Source organism: Dama dama, chromosome 18 (assembly GCF_033118175.1).
Source record: "Dama dama isolate Ldn47 chromosome 18, ASM3311817v1, whole genome shotgun sequence".
Lineage (NCBI taxonomy): Eukaryota > Metazoa > Chordata > Mammalia > Artiodactyla > Cervidae > Dama > Dama dama.
Genome location: NC_083698.1, coordinates 5,048,553 through 5,064,984, shown reverse-complemented (window position 1 = coordinate 5,064,984; position 16,432 = coordinate 5,048,553). Strand labels below are relative to the sequence as shown.

The 16,432-nt window shown below is 50.8% G+C and overlaps 1 protein-coding gene across 12 annotated transcripts in view; it reads right to left on the bottom strand.

Moving 5' to 3' along the window:
* Positions 1 to 16,432, bottom strand: part of GRB10 (growth factor receptor bound protein 10) — a 221,394-nt gene that overhangs the window by 40,842 nt on the left and 164,120 nt on the right. For all 12 annotated transcript variants that reach the window (XM_061164808.1, XM_061164812.1, XM_061164814.1 and 9 more), the window contains one exon: positions 437 to 593. In XM_061164808.1, coding sequence (XP_061020791.1) covers positions 437 to 593 — 157 coding nt within the window. The remainder of the gene's footprint in view (positions 1 to 436; positions 594 to 16,432) is intronic.

Sequence of the window (16,432 nt, the reverse complement as noted above, 5' to 3'; positions counted from 1 at the left end):
ACAGCCCCCTGACCCCGTCGGGTGGGGGAACGGCTCTGCAAAGTGATGCCAGCATCTTTCAGGGCACCTCTGGTTGACCCCCGAGATGTGCAGCAAGCCCCGGGCCTCTCACAGCCCGTCGTCCTGTTGAACCAGAGGGACCCCCCTTCCTACTGTGTCTGGGCCCGTGAGAACTACTGCTCCAAACATCCAAGAGCGAGATTCTGAAAGCACCAGAGGGGAGAGGGCCGGGAGCGAGGAAGCGGAGAGTTCAGAAGAAGAGCAGCAGCAGGAGCAGGCACAGACCGCCTGCTGCACTGGCAGGGGGCCCTGCAGGGACAGCCTGGCATCCGGGGGTGGTGGTCTGCAGCTGACGGCACCCTGAGCAGCCCCCTGCTGCTCCCCACCCGGAGCTGCTCCCCCTCCTGGAGCGCCCCCACCCAGAGCTGCTCCCCACCTAATCCCAGGTGCGGGTGGTGCTCCACCAGCGTCCAGCTGTTGTCGTCCACACAGTGACTTCTGTAAACCAGCAACTGGCACAGGTCCCTGGCCGTCATGTCTGCCAGAATCTCCACCACTTTGCTCGTCCCGTCTTCACTGAAGACTTTAACATCCTGCAACACAAGAAGGGAACACTTGCGGATGAACAACTGTGGGTCTTCAGAAATACACTCTGATACAACATACAACGGGAAAAGCATAGATGACGGCGCTCCAACATGTATTACTGGTTTTCCAAGCAGCAGGCGACCGCAGGCTGCACCCACCAACACTCCCCTCTCATCCCCCTGTGGATGCATAGGGCACACAGGATTCCATCACAGGCTCTGAAGACACCCAGGAGACCGCGGGGACATACGGCCAAACCAGTGTACGAGCTGCGCTGCCATGATCTGTCTCGGGAAGCGACAGAATTCCTTCTAAGTGCTGCTGGTGGTCTTGGGGTTGGACAGGTTACAGCTGAGCTGACTGGGAAAACAAAGCCACAGACGCCCTGCAGTGACCCTAACTCCGGTGCCTCCAGCTGTTCTCCCTCTCAAGGGTCCCCAGTGCAGCAGGCGTCATCCCCTGCCCACCTCATGTTCACTGTGGCTTCGGAAGAAGATGAGACAAAGTAACATGCACATGCCGAAATTTAAACTACTAAAAAGGGAAGTCTCCAAACTCTTTGGCCCCTCCCCCGTACAAAATTCCAAGCCAGCTTCGTTTTCCCAGTGCTGTTCAAAGCCATGACCTAGGAACAGCTCCCAGACAGGGGGATGGCCAAGCAGAAATCCAGAGGATGAAACATTTTCTCTGCCCCAGCTGCAAAAATCAATAGGGGTGTAGCCTTGACAGGAAACATGAGATTCTTAAAGAAATCTTACCTCAACAGCGTGGAAGAAGCAGTCAGAGGAACAAGATGGCATTTTAAACCGAAACGCGTCTTGAAGGGCAGTGTGTCCCCAGCCTCTCCCACCGTCCCTGGCAGATAGGACCCCTACTCCAGGCGCTGGCCCACCGACAGGAGCCTGCTGGGCAGGCTGTCTCTGGGCAGCAGGGCAGCTGCTACCAGGCTCCCTTCGGCTCGGTCCTCTAGCTCGTGAATCAAGCCACGCGGGGCAGACCAATCAGGACCTTGCCTGGGCCTGATGCAATCACTCTCCTCCTCAGTGGTCCCACCCGAGGTGGAGGTGATGACGACAGGACAACACGAGGCTCAGAGCAGGGCTCCAGCAAAACCCCCGCTCACCCCCCACGGCAGTGAGCGCCAGGCAGGATGCCTGGCCTGAGTGTGTCTGTTCTCTGAACTCAGGCCTGGCTGCCAAATCTCTCAGCAACCTTGAGCCCCGCAAGGCATGCTATCACTTGCAAGTTTGGAGCTGGAGCTTTCTGCGGCCTGAGTGTCAGCTGGCCCTGAGGAGCTGGCTCCACTCCCTCCCTCCTCGCTCCAAGGCCTTTTCTCTCATTTTGATTAAGTGCAGACTTTGAACATTTCTCTCCACTGCGAGGAGTCCCGCAGGGGACGGTGAATTGCTCAGATGAAGTCCACAGGGAGGGTGCGTTCTCCCGAGGACTGTCCACAGCAGACTTAGAGTTCTCACAGCCAGAGGGCAGACAGGGCCACCCCGGGGACTGAGCTGTCAGTGGGACAGGGTCACTGTTCCCACCACCTCTCCACCAGCCCTCCAACCTGGGGTGGGGTGGGGGGGATCAGGACCCAGTAGCCTGCTTATAACTCACATTCACCTTAAATGAAACCCACTCCACGTCTTTTCTGGAACTGACGTTTCACTGAAGGACAGTTCTACTTCTCCAAAACCAGTTAAATATTCAAATATAGATAACATGACTGAGTTTATGAAAACGAAATGGAATTTCAACAAAGAAAACACGTCTCTGGTGTACAGGTAAAAGCTTTGTAAGAACAAATACATTAATACAAAAGAAAAACAAACCTAGAAAAAGAATTCATACAACTGATATATATGCTAATTACATACAAGTACATAGATAGTTATAAATATGTAAATTATAAATATATAAATCTTCCACAGTAGTGCATACATACAAATACCCAAATCAGTATGTTCCTAATTTTCCTTCTTTCCTAAGTTTCTAAGTGAACTTATCTGTGATTACAACGAATATTATCTCCCTAGGAAATTTACATTAGGTTGAAGTGTGTTTCCCTTCTCTCTCCAAGTCTTTTCCTGCCCAAATCAGCTGTAGCAGCAGCTTTTAAACCTTCTTTTCAGTCCTACCGCACTTTCCTTTAAACTCTTTCTTCACTTCCCTTTGCTCCAAGACCATGCTCCCAGAGGCCTAAATATAGACCTAGTATTAAAATCTAAGATGTGCTTTGTCATATGGCCAGGTCGCCAGCTTTCAGGTCCCTGGAGCCAGGGGACCTGCTGGGGGTGGGGTGGGCGGGCTGCAGCGTGTGACACAGACAGACACAAGGGTCACAGGCTGCCGGGACAGGGCCTCAGATCCCGCACTGCCAGCTCTGCTCCCGACACAGCGCTATCCAGTTATCTCTCCAAAGCCACCAGGGCCTGCTGACCAGATGAAACAGGCCCAGAGACGGAAATCCAAGGAAGCCAGCATACACACCCAGTCTCACCCAGGGAGCATGGCGAGCTGGAGAGGAGAGTGTAACCAACACAAATGCACAAAGGAAGATGCTGTTGGAACTGCCAGCCTCTAAAGCCAGCAGTTCCGGAAGGGGCATCTCGCCCTGTGCCCACCACCCCTACAGTCAGTAACTGGGCAGGGCTGGGCTCATTCTGGAAACAAGTGAGGGTCTTCCATCTCTGCGTTTGGTGCAGCAGGCCTGGCTGAGGGATGCTGGGGAGCAGGCTAAGTTCCCAAGTGAGATGCTCATGGTCCTGCGAGGGCAGGATGCAGGAGCTTCTTCCCTGTCAGCCCGCCAAGGCCTCCGCTCCACTAACTCACAGTTCAGCCAGGATGAGATTGACGCCGAGGGCACACAGGTCTCTGGGGAACACACGGATCTGGGTCCTGCGAGGTGGCGGGGGGACTCGGCACCAGTCCAACCCGGTCACTCCTTGGCTCTGTGACCCCAGTGATGGAAGGGGAAGCATCACTCATGACACCCTGACGAGGTGGGGGTTCTGGGGAGAATCAGACCCACTGCAATCAGGCCTCATCAGCAACTAGCCATGGGGACTTGGCTGAGCCTGGCCTCTCTGTGCCTGTGAAGCGGGGATCTGGCAGCGGCAGCAGCCTCATGGGTCAGCCTGGCTGGGGCCAACAGGAGCCTCTTCTGAACAGCTCCTGGCTCCATTTGCCTACCCCTGGGGTGCCCTCAGATGTGCTGCGGAGCTGGGGACAAGGCAGGAGCTCGCTGAAGGCCTGAGACACAGGCGAGGGGCGGGGGACCAGACCTGGGCAGCCATGACCAACTCGAGTTTGCAGTCAAGACAGCAGACCTCATGATCGCTGAGATTCAGGGGGAACAAGTCAGTCAGAAAAGCCAACTGCTGAGTTTTCCGTTTTTGCACCGCAAAGGAAATTAAGTAGCTAATTGCTTTTAAAGACAAAACTACCATTTATTACAGAATAACCTATATGGGAAAAGAATCTGAAAAAAGACTAGATATGAAAATGAAAGTGTTAGTTGCTCAGTCATCTTTGACTCTTTGTGACCCCATGGACTGTAGCCCGCCAGGCTCCTCTGTCCATGGAATTCTCCAGACAAGAATACTGGAGTGGGTTGCCAGTTCCTTCTCCAGGAGATCTTTCCAACCCAGGGATTGAACCCGGGTCTCCCACATTGCAGGCAGATTCTTTACCACCTAAGCCACCAGGGAAGCCTGGAATAGATCCATGTATATGTATTAACCGAATTAACTGTTTTATACCTGCAGTGAACACAACCTTGTAAATCAACTATATCCTAGTGAGAGGCAGGAAGGCCAGCGGTCTCCAAAGGGAGGAAATAGGCTGCAAGGGTCAGACGTTTTTCTCTCTCTTAAGCGGCAGGAGGAAACAAACTAGCAATATTTTTTTCCTTCTCTATACAAATTTTAAAAGGAGGTTTCTCTTTAAATACTGTGTTGCCATAATGACACCTGGTTTCACCTGAAGCTAACTATTCTCAAACCTTGAGTTAACCAATACATTTTTCTTATGGAAATGTTTGTCTTAAGCTATGTTAATGTGCTATGCATTTACCCCAGACTCTGTCTTCAAGTCATTCAGCCAAAAGGCTCAGAACCTACTTGACAAACCAGTATGTTATACTCAGACATTGTTCCCCTAATCTATGTAAATGAACTATTTGTATGGTAATCTGCCCTTCTACAAGATTCAAGTCAATTGTTTTATGGCCTGGGATGAATCATCTGGTGCCAAGATTATCACAAAATGCAATTTATGGATGAGGGACCTGGTGCCATTCTGAGTTTAAGACATTCCTTTCTTTTCATTAACAGACTGCCAGTGACTATATAACATCCAGCTGAAGACTAGCAGGAGGTGCTCTTTCTGCCTCCTTCTGATGCCTACGTCAGAAGCTTTCTCTATCTCCTTTATACTTTAATAAAACTTTATTACACAAACATTCTGAGCAATCCAGCCTCGTCTCTGGCCCTGGATTGAATTCATCTCCTCCGGAGGCCAAGAATCCCAGCGTCTTATGGTTCAGCAATAACCTTTCACTAGTATATAAACTATCTAAAGTAAAACAATTTTTTAAATGTCAAAAAACTAAAAGAAGAGCAAATCATGTCCAACATAACACCTCCTTATATACTTAGAAAATATGAGAACATATGCTATCCGCATGGCAGAATTCCGATTCTGAAATTTGCAATAAATTCCTGAACTGCATTGCTTTCTTGCTGTATAAATGATAAAAATAAATAAACTTTGAATTAAAAAATAATATTAGAGAGGGATAATTATGTCAACAGCTTGAGATTCTTTCACTTCAGGGTTAATGGGGGGAGGAAGGTTCTACCACATGCAGTCCTCCGACTGGCTCGGTGCTGCAGCCTGTCCTAAAAGCCTTGACGTGGTGGCAGAGGTTCCATTGTTCCTGCAGCTCTGCTGACGTCTTTCCTGCATTCATTTTCAGAGAGGGGTGCAGGAGCTTGGATCTGTGCAAACTTGCAGGAAGGCGTTTAAGGAGAGTTGGGGTTGAAGCTGCATCATGTCCACGGCCCCCAACAGGCAGACAGATGGTGGACACCTCGCTCCTGCCACCCTTATTTCTGCCTCAGGGACCAGACATTCCCTGCTAGGGCCTTGCAGGTCGGAGTCTTGTCCGAATCCTGCAGACTCTTGATGCTGGCAGAGACCGACCGGTGAAAACGGCCAACGGCGGCCTCTTAGCGCGTTTTCCCAGGGTCGGCAGAGGTGCTGGGCATCCCTGGGGGGGTCGGCGGCCTCTCAGAGCTGGGGCTGAGCCGAGTAGATAGGCCATCCTCGGCACAGGACCCAGAGAGCCTGTGGGGTCTGAGCTGAGTGCCTGTCTCACTTTATCATCCAAACTTCTTCTCAGTTCAAAGCTCTCTGGGTACTGTTTAAATGCATTTTCAAAGTAAGGATGGAAGCTGGGCTTCTCATTACGCCTGAAGCCTCCTGTAAACCCTGTGGGTAAACCCTTAGGGAGCAGCCAAGCTGTACCCAAGGGCCACCTCGGGCGTCCAGGCAGGAAGGTCAATAGCGAAAGGGAGGCCACACCAGAAGATGCTCAGCATCGCCAATGATTACGTGAATCAAAACCACAGTGAGGGGCCACCTCACATGGGTCAGAACGGCCAACATCAGAAAGTCTACAAACAGCTAACAATGGAGAGGATGTGGAGAGAAGAGAACCCTGCTATCCTGTGGGTGGGAATGTAAATTGTTTCAGCCACTATGGAGAACAGAATGGAGGTTCCTAAAAATATCTGAAAAGAAGAGCTGCCATATGATCCTGCAATCCCACTCCTGGGCGTGTATTCAGAAAAGATGAAAACTCTAATTTGAAAATACACGTGTACCCCAATGTTCGTAGGAGTACTAGTCACATGAAACAACCTAAGTATCCTTCGACAGAGAGATGGATAAAGAAGATGTGGTACATATAAACAATGGAATTCTACTCAGCCATGAAAAAGTGTAAATAATGCCATTCGCAGCAACATGGACGGACCTGGAGGTTGCTGAGTGAAGTAAGTCAGAGAAAAAGAAATATCACATGATATCACTTATATGTGGAATCTAAAAAAATGATACAAATGAGCTTGTCTACAAAAAGAAACAGACTCACAAAGAAAACTTCTGGTTCCCAAAGGTAAAGGGGGGGGGGGGGGGTGGGTTAATTAGAAGTTTGGGGTTAGCAGATACAAAGTACTCCATATAAAGCAACAAGGTCCTACTGTACACCAGGGAACTACACCCAGTGTCTTGTAATAAACTAGAATGGAAAAGAGTCTGAACAAGGAGATACATGTACACGTACATTCTGTGCTAAGCTGCTTCAGTCGTTTTCATCTCTTTATGACCCTATGGACTGTAACCTGCCAGGCTCCTCAGTCCATGGGATTCTCCAGGCAAGAGTACTGGAGTATGCTTGCCAGGCCTTCCTCCAGGGGATCTTCTCCACCCAGGGATCTTCTCGACCTTGGGTCTCCGGTGTTGGGAGGGGTTTCTCCACTACCAGTGCCATCTGGGAAGCCCATATTATACACATATATCCATATATATATACACACATATATCTATACACACATAGAACTGAATCAGTTTGTTGTATAAATGAAACCAACATATTATGAACTAACTATATTTCAATTAAAAAAACATCAAAAGGGAGGGAAGACGGGGTGACGGGGGTGGGAGGTGCGGAGGGAATCCTGGTCTGGCCCGGCCTTCGAGGAGGGAAAACAGCAAAGCCAGTGGCATCTGGGCAGCGGCAGGTACACCCCTGAGCATTGCAGAGGCCACAGCGGGGCCCCAGTGAACTCCCTCCAAGGCCAGCATCCCTCTCTTCCCACCAGACACAGGGTGGAAGCCAAGGACGGGAGGACCGCCCTCCCAGAGGGAGGAGACGGGGCCACTGGGGCCCAGCTCTGAAGCAGGGCCTCTGTCTGCCTTTCTCTCTGTCGGCAAGAGGCCTCCCAGGAGCTACACAAGGCTGTAGACTCCGGGAGCCTCAGAGCCCCCACGTGGGGCAGGCCTAGCAAATGTGGACGAAATCAGACGTACTTCAGATTAGGGCAGGGCCAGGGCTGGGCTGGGTTTGTTTTAGTGAAAAGAATGTGATTCTACTGACTGCTGTTTTCAGTTCTATTCTAAACTGGTATGCCTTTGAGCCACAAGGAATGATAACTGAAGCTGCTACAGATGATCACATAGGCCCACCACACGCGCTAATAACATTAGCATCATTCTCTTCAACAACACGGACCCAAAGGGACTTTTAAAAAAACAGGAGTCTGCGTTATAATCTATTGATTTCAAGGTTTCAGAGACAATTAAAAATATTTTAAGTCCTCACAATCCTTTCTAAAGGAGTTAAAGTTCTAGAAACAACTCACAATGTAATTCTGGAAGTCAGGCACAGACCTGGAGCCCCCCACGGACCCCCTTGTTGCCTGGTGCTCACGGGCAAGATGCAGGGCGCAAGGCTGCCTGCTGGCACCTCAAAGTCACCATCTGGAAGAATCAACTTTGACTGGCTCACCTATATTTCTTTTCAAGTTTTCTAGAATAGATACATACAGCCTATTACTTTGACAAAAGCAATTTGTACAGAGTGGCGTCTTACAGGAAACAAAAATAACAGCTGCTTTAAAAACATCCCAGGGACTTCCCTGGCCGTCCAGTGGTTAAGACTCTGCCTTCCAGTGAAGGGGGTGTGGGTCTGATCCCTGGTCAGGGAGTTAATATCTCACAAGCCTCAAAGGCAAAAAATCAAAACATAAACAACAGAAGCAATATTATAACAAATTCAATAAAGCCTTCAAAAATGGTTCACCCCTGCACCCTCTTCCCCCAAATCCTATTCTCCTTTGTTGAGGTAGAGAGGACCCAAGAGGCCCCACTTCCAGGGAACTGAGAGAAGATTCTCAGTGCTTCTCTGGGTGTCAGAGTCCCTGCACGCACAAGACTGCTCTGGGGGCCCCCCTGGCCCCCCATTAGCAGAGTCCTGAGCTGTCCTGGGAGCGTCTATTCCCATCTCTTCCTCTGCAGAGTGCCTGGGGCCTGGCCAGGCTTGCTACTCTGACTGTCTGTTCACCTGGGGAAGAGCTACCCCCTTCCTGCTATACCTGCCTCCCTTCTTCCTGGGCCCCAGAGACCAGGTGAGACTTCCACTCCCCCGCAGTGACCTGCTGTGATTCTGCAGCCCTGCGCCAAGCCATTCTCATCTACAAGCCTCCCCTCCCCACGAGCTTCCAGGACTAGGAACCACGGCTGGGCTCCAGATCATGCAGGGGGTATGGAGTCTGTGCTGAGAGATGCCCCGTCCTGCCTGCCCGCACTGTGGCCCTAAGAGCTGTGGAGGGTGGCTGCTTTACAATGTAGAGGACTTCATTCAGGGTACAGGCGGCATGGGTGTTCCCATGCTCTGAGCTCTGTGTAAAAGGACAAGGGTATGCCAAGTCAGGAGCAGACGGGATCATATACAATGGACATTCCTGACACATACACATACATTTTTGTTGTTGTTCAATTGCTAAGGCATGTCTGATTCTTTGCAACTGCATGGACTGCAGCATGCCAGGCTTCCCTGTCCTTCATATATATATGTATAAATATACACACATGCATATACACACAAATGTACACACACAAACACACATGCACACACACACAGTTGACCCTTGGCCAGCAGAGGGACTGATCTGAGTATAACTTCAGTTGGTCGCCCAGCCCCATGCCAGCGACAGCAGCACTGTCGTGTCTACACTGAAAAATGCCCACGTTCAAACCCAAGGCGTTCAAGGGAACACAGACACATTGATGTTTTCTTACAGGTTTTCACTGCAACGTGTTTGGAAAACGCACAGAGGACAAAGGAGAGAAGGGGACCATCGCTGACAACTCCCACGTTCACAGTTACAGTTCTCCATGTGCCCTTCCTGTCGTCTCCTGCACAGTTGTTATAAATAGAGGCATGCACACCACTGGGCTCAGATGGCGTCTGAGCTTTTGCAATCGCGGTGTCAAGCTTCACGTTACAGCAGCAACATCACGTTACCCCCAGGTCCCTGTGTTTCTCTGGCGTTCGTGCTGGGGGGGTTTCTGCTCACGGCTGTGGGGAAGGTGGTGCTGCCCCAGGGCTGCCCACTCAGCGGCTTCTCAGTGACCCTTCTCCTCACAGAGCTCCCTGGCACATCTTGTACGTGAGCCTTGGAGTGTGGGATGAATTACTTTCTCAGGATAAATAGCCGAATGTCAATTTTCCCAGAGTCCCACCTCTAATAGGGGAAATGGTTCCAAGAAAGGAGATGACATGTGTTTGGCAGAAATGCGTACTATTCCTTAAAGCACAGGCCTCATCTGAGCATCCCTGAACCTCAGTCCCCCATTGAGCAAGCACTCATCAAGCACACGCGCTGTGCTGGCCCCCCTCTCCTGGATGTCCAAGGCATCCCACTCCCCACCCCCCCACCGCACGCTGTCTCAGTGCATCATTACAGAGACTGTAGAACCTGCCAGCATGGGATTCAAGCTCCTGTTCTCCACTCCCTGCCCGAGCCATCCCACCCCAGACTTTCGACATCCTCAACCCCAAACAGAGGGATGTTACATAGGCTGATGGTGAGTGTCACTCACAAAAATGCATGCAGCTCCACAGCGCAGAGCAAATGCTCCATATATGATCATTCCAGACACACTCCTCTCGACTCCTCCTTCTGGGGCATTGTGTGCCTAAAAGATCCCCCTCCCCACGGGCTGCAGGACAGAGACTATCTACAGCATCAATTCAGGAAGAGACAGCACTTGGCAGGAAGCTCACCCTGGGCTTCTGCTAAGCTCAGACACTTCTATGGGGCTTTCAACTGTTTCTGGCCTAAGTAGTTGAAAATTCAAGAATTCAAAGTTTGCTTTGTATTTCAAGCAGCTGAAGCCCACCATGAGAGGCAGTGATGGTCCTTGAGAAAAGGGGCCCCTATCATGGCCCGTCCATCCTGGTGGGGTGAAGGCTGTGCTTTGCCCAGAGCACGGGTTGACCAGATGACTTGTAAGGGGGTCTGCTAACTGGGTTCTGTCTCTAGCTCTGCTGGGTGCAGGCAGCCCTGCGGCATGAATGTGGTGCTGAAATTTGCAAGGTGGCCTGGGACTGGGTTTTTCAGTGTGGGTCAGAGTCCCTGGGGGAGCAAATTCCCACAGCCAAGTCCTTCTCTGGGGTGGCAGTGTCTTGTAAGGGAACTCATGGCACTAGGGTTGCAGACATGCAGTGTAAATGCAATTCCTACTTGAGTACAAAGTTTTTCAAAAGTGAGATTAAGGAATTAGGTGTCACAATGGTATTAACAGTATTGTTAAGAAAACAGTCTGGATCTTTTATAGAAAAAGACTGAAACATTTATAGATAAATGATACGATGGCTGGACTTTGGGTCAAAACAATATAATATGTAAGGGGGTGTGGTTTGACAGTTGTGTGGTCTGGATGGGGGGCAAGTGGGGTTCACCACACTATTCTACTTTTGTACAGGTTCTATTCTTCATAGAAAAAGAAGGATAAAGAAAGCCACCAGGAGAAATAAAGCAAATTTGAAGACTTCTCCTAGCTAATCTATTTGAAGAACTGAACCCACGTTTTCTCTTACGAATCTTAAAATGTAGTAGAGAGAGCAGTACCCATTCCCACCCCGAGTGGTTCCTGGAGGGGGCTGGACACTCCCCCCACCCCCTCTTCCCCACCGAGGCACATCTGGCCACGCCTGAGATATTTCTGCTTGTCACAGCTGGTGTGTTGGGGGGACTATCCTCTGCGGGCAGAGGCATGACTGCTGCTGAACATCATCCAGGGCCCGGGACAGCCCCGCATCCGAGGACTCCAGTCCCAAACATCATGTATGCAGAGCAAGGGGAGTCCTGGGCTCGGCAAGGACGCGCTCCGACGAGAGCATGTCACAACGAAGAGGGGACAGCCCCAGCGGGACAGCGTGAGGTCAGATCAAACGAGGACTGCAGTGCCAGTGAGTCACGGAGTCCAGTGGCAGTTAACCCACTCTTACTGATAGTTAACCCGCTCCACACAGCTGGGAGAGAAGCGTGATTCCAAGCTCTTTTCCTTTAAACTACTTTCTAGTTACAAGGGCAAGATGCAATGTCGCAATGGAGAAACCCAGCTGACAAGAGTAATAAATACCAACTTTAGTGAGAAGAGACACACGAGCATCACAGCGTCCTCAACTCCTGCCCCGAGAAGGAGGCAGCTGCCTGTGGTCTCCCCACCACGGACATCCTGAAGGGGCCCCGAAGAAACCTCCTACAGAGCAAAGACGGGGCTCTAGTAACCGCTTACGTGACGGAGGATGTGGAGTGGTCAGATGGGGCCACTGGGAAGCAGACCAGAGACGCTGAGACCAGTGCAGGGGAGGGGGTCCTATGTGGGCTCATGAACCAGAAGAAAAGAAACCATAAAGGCCACTGGGAGGATGTGTGGATCCCGGGGCGGGGGGAAGGCAGGCGGGCGATCTGAACTGGGAGGCTGGACTGACACGTACCCACTACCGATACTACGTATAAAATAGGTAACCAATGCGAACCTGTGTGTGACACAGGGAACTCTACTCAGCGCTCTGTGGGGCTTTAATGGAGAGCAATCCAGGGGAGAGGGCATATGTATAGCTGATTCACTTTGTTGTTCAGCAGAAACTAACACAGCATTGTAAAGCAACCATATTCCAATAGAGGTTTTTTTTTTTTTTTTTTTTTTTTTTTAAAGGACAATTGGAGACTCTGACTAAGGTTTGGATCCCTGCACTTACTAGTGGAACATCCTGATTTTGGTAACTGCTATTGCTACAGTGTGCCCTGTTATACACACATTTATACACACTGGCAGACACCGACAGGAGCAAGGAAAACGGTTTAAACCGCGCAGCAGGCGGGCGACTAGGGAATCTGAGCCAAGAGCTACAGGGGTGCTTTGTTATCACTGCAACTGTTCTGTAGGTTGGAAGTTACTTCAAAGCAAAAGTTTAAAAAACACATCGTGCGGCAATGATGACACGCAGGTGCCTCCTCAGTCGGCCTCTCATGGCGTGCCATCGCCGACAGGGGGCAGCGTCACACAGACCGCGCTCCGCACCAGGAGGCTCCGCCCCCTTCCCCATTAAGTACCTGTCTTCACTGTAGGGAGCGTTGGGACCCCAAATCCGCAGCCACGGTCGGGGCCAGGAATATGTGCAGAATGCAAAGACGGCGCTTCGGTTCCCACCGGTGTGCGGCCGCACCCGGCCTCGGAAAGCGCACGTCCCCGCCTGCGCACCGCGCGGCGGCCGCGCCGCGCCGCGGCACCCCCGGCGCTGATGGCAGGGCAGGCCGCCCACAGATCAGCCCCCCAGACCACCGGGGCCGCACTGCCTACGGTGGCTCTGCCCTCGGGCCAATGTGCTATCTTTATCTCAAGCTGCGCAACGTATTTACCAGCATCCAGTTTCAGCGAACGTCTGGCCTGAGAGGCAGCGCAGGTCTTACGGGTCTTTAGGGACGAGGGGGCCTCCAGCTGCGCCCCAAGCAGCATCCCCGGCCCCCTCCGTGAGGGCGGGGTACCAGATTCTATGCGGACCTTGGCTGGCGCCTACCCGGCCAGCACAGGCGTCCCAGCCGCTGCCCTACTATTGCGCTGATGTTGTATCCGGGAGTGCGGGCAGGGGAGGACTCACAGCCGGATGCAAAGAACACGATACACCTGAAGGCTGACAGATTTACTGGAAGTTTAGAAAAAAGTGAAACTCAAGGAACTGAGAGAGAGAGAGACATGAGTGGCTAGGTTATAAAAGGACCACAACCTCTAGACCGACCTTGGGTCCAGACCATGCAGACAGTGAGCCCCACAGTCTAGATCGCAGCCACGGGGCTGATGTGCGGGGCTACCTTTTTACTAAAAGTCAAGGACACGTATCTGTAGATACAATTCTCACTCTCAAAATCCCAACTCCCCTCTAAGACATATCTGCTAGGAATGACCTTACACCTTTGTACCACCAATAACACTTTCTTTTGGGGAAAGTCAACTTATCTACCATTACGGCGCAATTATATAGTAACAAGAGTACTGCTAAAGATCAAGTTACTAACAGGAAGTACTGAGAAGTCCCTTAAAAAGCAGAACATGTTCATTGATATCAGTGGGCATCCTGTTTGCTGCATTTTCATAACTAAAATCAGGCAACAGCAGGGAAACCCTTTGCTGGGGGCCGAGGCTGGACCCCTGGGCTGCAGCACCGTCCATCGGTAGGACCAGCGGGGCTTCTCAGTTCTGCTCACCTTAGACCACGGATCCGCAGGGGAGGAACGTAAGCCAGACAGCAGTGGGACCAACTCCTCAACAGCCAGGAAAGCACAAGGCTCTACCCAGTGAGGACTCAGGAGATGCAACGCCAAAGAGGGAAGTGCCTGAAAGCGACAGCGCGCACCTTACCCCGCCCTCCAGCCACCGGGGTCTCCAACTCAGAGGTTTCCAGGGCGACGAGTAAGCAAACGCCCCTGCTGCAAACCTCCCTTTGGGTCTGTCTCTTTGCTTCCAGACGGGCTCAGTAAATACCTTCTAGAGTTTCCTGAAGCTTCGGAAACAGCCAATGAAAATGACGGATTGCTTGGAGTCGGCTTCATCACGGGGAGTGACTTAGCTGCCGCTTGGGGGCCAGTGAAATGAGACACAAGACACCCATACCGGGTTCCTCTGCTCCTTAAACAGGGGTCAGCCAGGCTCCAGGGCCTTCTCGTTCTACTATCAGGGTACACAGCCCTCTGATGGCAATTATGAAAATGAGCTTCATACACACAGAGAGAAGTCATAAACACACGCAGCCTTTAATCAGCAATTGCTGTGCTGAGAATCTAAGTTTACCAGTATATCTATCTATCTACCTACCCACCTACCCATTATCTATCTAACCACACAGCTCTCCACCATTAAGTGACCAAAGACCCATATGCAAGAATGTTCGTTTCAGCTTTGTTTACAATAAGAAAGAACTGCAAACAATGACACTGTTTGTCATAAGAGGGTTAGGTTAAACCAAGTATGATCCCCACTCAGTGGAGCACCAGGTTTTTGGTGGAAATGTGATAACACAGGTAAATTCTGGACAAGATGGACAACATCCATCTACACTGCTTATGCCTGAAGAATGAGACGAGAGTTGGGAAATGAGAAAGGGAACCTTACTTTTTATTGTAGGCTGCCTTGTACTATTTAAGTTCCACTTTTTGATCTTACTGTGAGCATGTGTTACTTCTTTAATTTAAAACAATTCACTTTTTGTTTGTTAGTTTGGTCCCTGGTTGAGCACAGGTGACTTGGTAGTAAGTCAGGCCAGTGTAGGCCCTACTCTTACCTCTGTGTTCAACGCCACCATTTGCCAAACTGTGTGGTCTATCTAAACAGACTAGCTTCTCTGGAAGGATGCAGATGAGGGAGAGAGGCTGCTTCTTTGTGAAGACCTTTGGGGGAGGGGAGTCAACCTCTGGTGGTCTCACTTCAATGCAGGACTTTTCTCCCATGGAGGGGATGGCTCTAGGATCAGCTAGAATAAAGACCCAAAGTCCAATCCTGGGTCTCAAGCAAGGGGAGCTCCCACCAGGAGTTGAATTTTTATTGACAGTTTATGCCACCTAGAATTTGTTTCAGTCTATGTACATACAAGGGCTTCCTCAGTGGTTCAGTGGTAAAGAATCCGCCTGCCATGCAGAAGCTGTGGGTTCGATCCCTGGGTCAGGAAGATCCCCTGGAAGAGGGCACAACAACCCACTCCAGTATCCTTGCCTGGAGAATCCCATGCACAGAGGAGCCTGGTGGGCTACAGTCCGTGGGGTCACAGAGTCGGATGTGACTGAAGCGACTCAGCACACACATGTGCACACAAATGGGGTGGCCAACCCAGCAGTACTATCCTACAGTTCTGGACACTGGACAGCAGGGACAAGGTGGTCCCCTCTGAGCGTTATGAGTAGGGTTCTGTTCTATGCCTCTTTCCCAGCTCCTGGGGATCTGCTGGCCGTCTCTGGCATATAAGCATCACCCTGATCACTGCTTGCATTTTCAGGGCTTTCCCCTCTGTGTGGGTCCAAATGTCCCTTCTTTATAAGGACGCCAGTCCTACTGGGTTGGCCCACCTGCTCCAGCATTAGCACATCTTAATTTAATGACTAACATCTGCAACTACACTATTCCCAGAGTCACAGTCAAAGGTCTCAGGGGTTTCAGGACTTCACCTCTGAATCGGGGAGGGAGGTGCCATACAGTTCACAATAACATGCAGTAAAGGATAAGACCCTAACTCAGCTCTCCCTCCAAAGAGCTGACAACTGTTGGAGCACAGTGAATTAAATCATGCCGCCTTGTTCATGATGTTCTGGTGCCTGGAGTTGTTGGCTCTTTCTCTCAGTGCCTGCTGCAAAGCACAGAAGTCTCTGCTTAAAACCAGAACCACATGGTTTCCGACAGCAGTTTTATAAGGTCAAAACCACTCTTCTGAAGGGGGAAGCTCTCGCGCTCAGAGGTGAAATCCAGTTGGCCTCTGCTGGGTTCCCAGAAAATTCAACTTTTCAGCAGCCTGGAACCCAGTGACAGCCCCTCGCTGCCCAAGACCCCAGGCGCTGAGGCTGTGCTTGCTCTGACTGTGCCACCTTGGGGGTCTGAGTGAGTCTCTCTGGGGAAGGGACCCTGCCTATTCTGGAATCTTTAGGTAGGAGTTCAGATTTCAAGTTTGTGAATCTGATGCATGCTCCTGGTTGCATATCAGATTCAGTGACTAAGACAATATAAAACT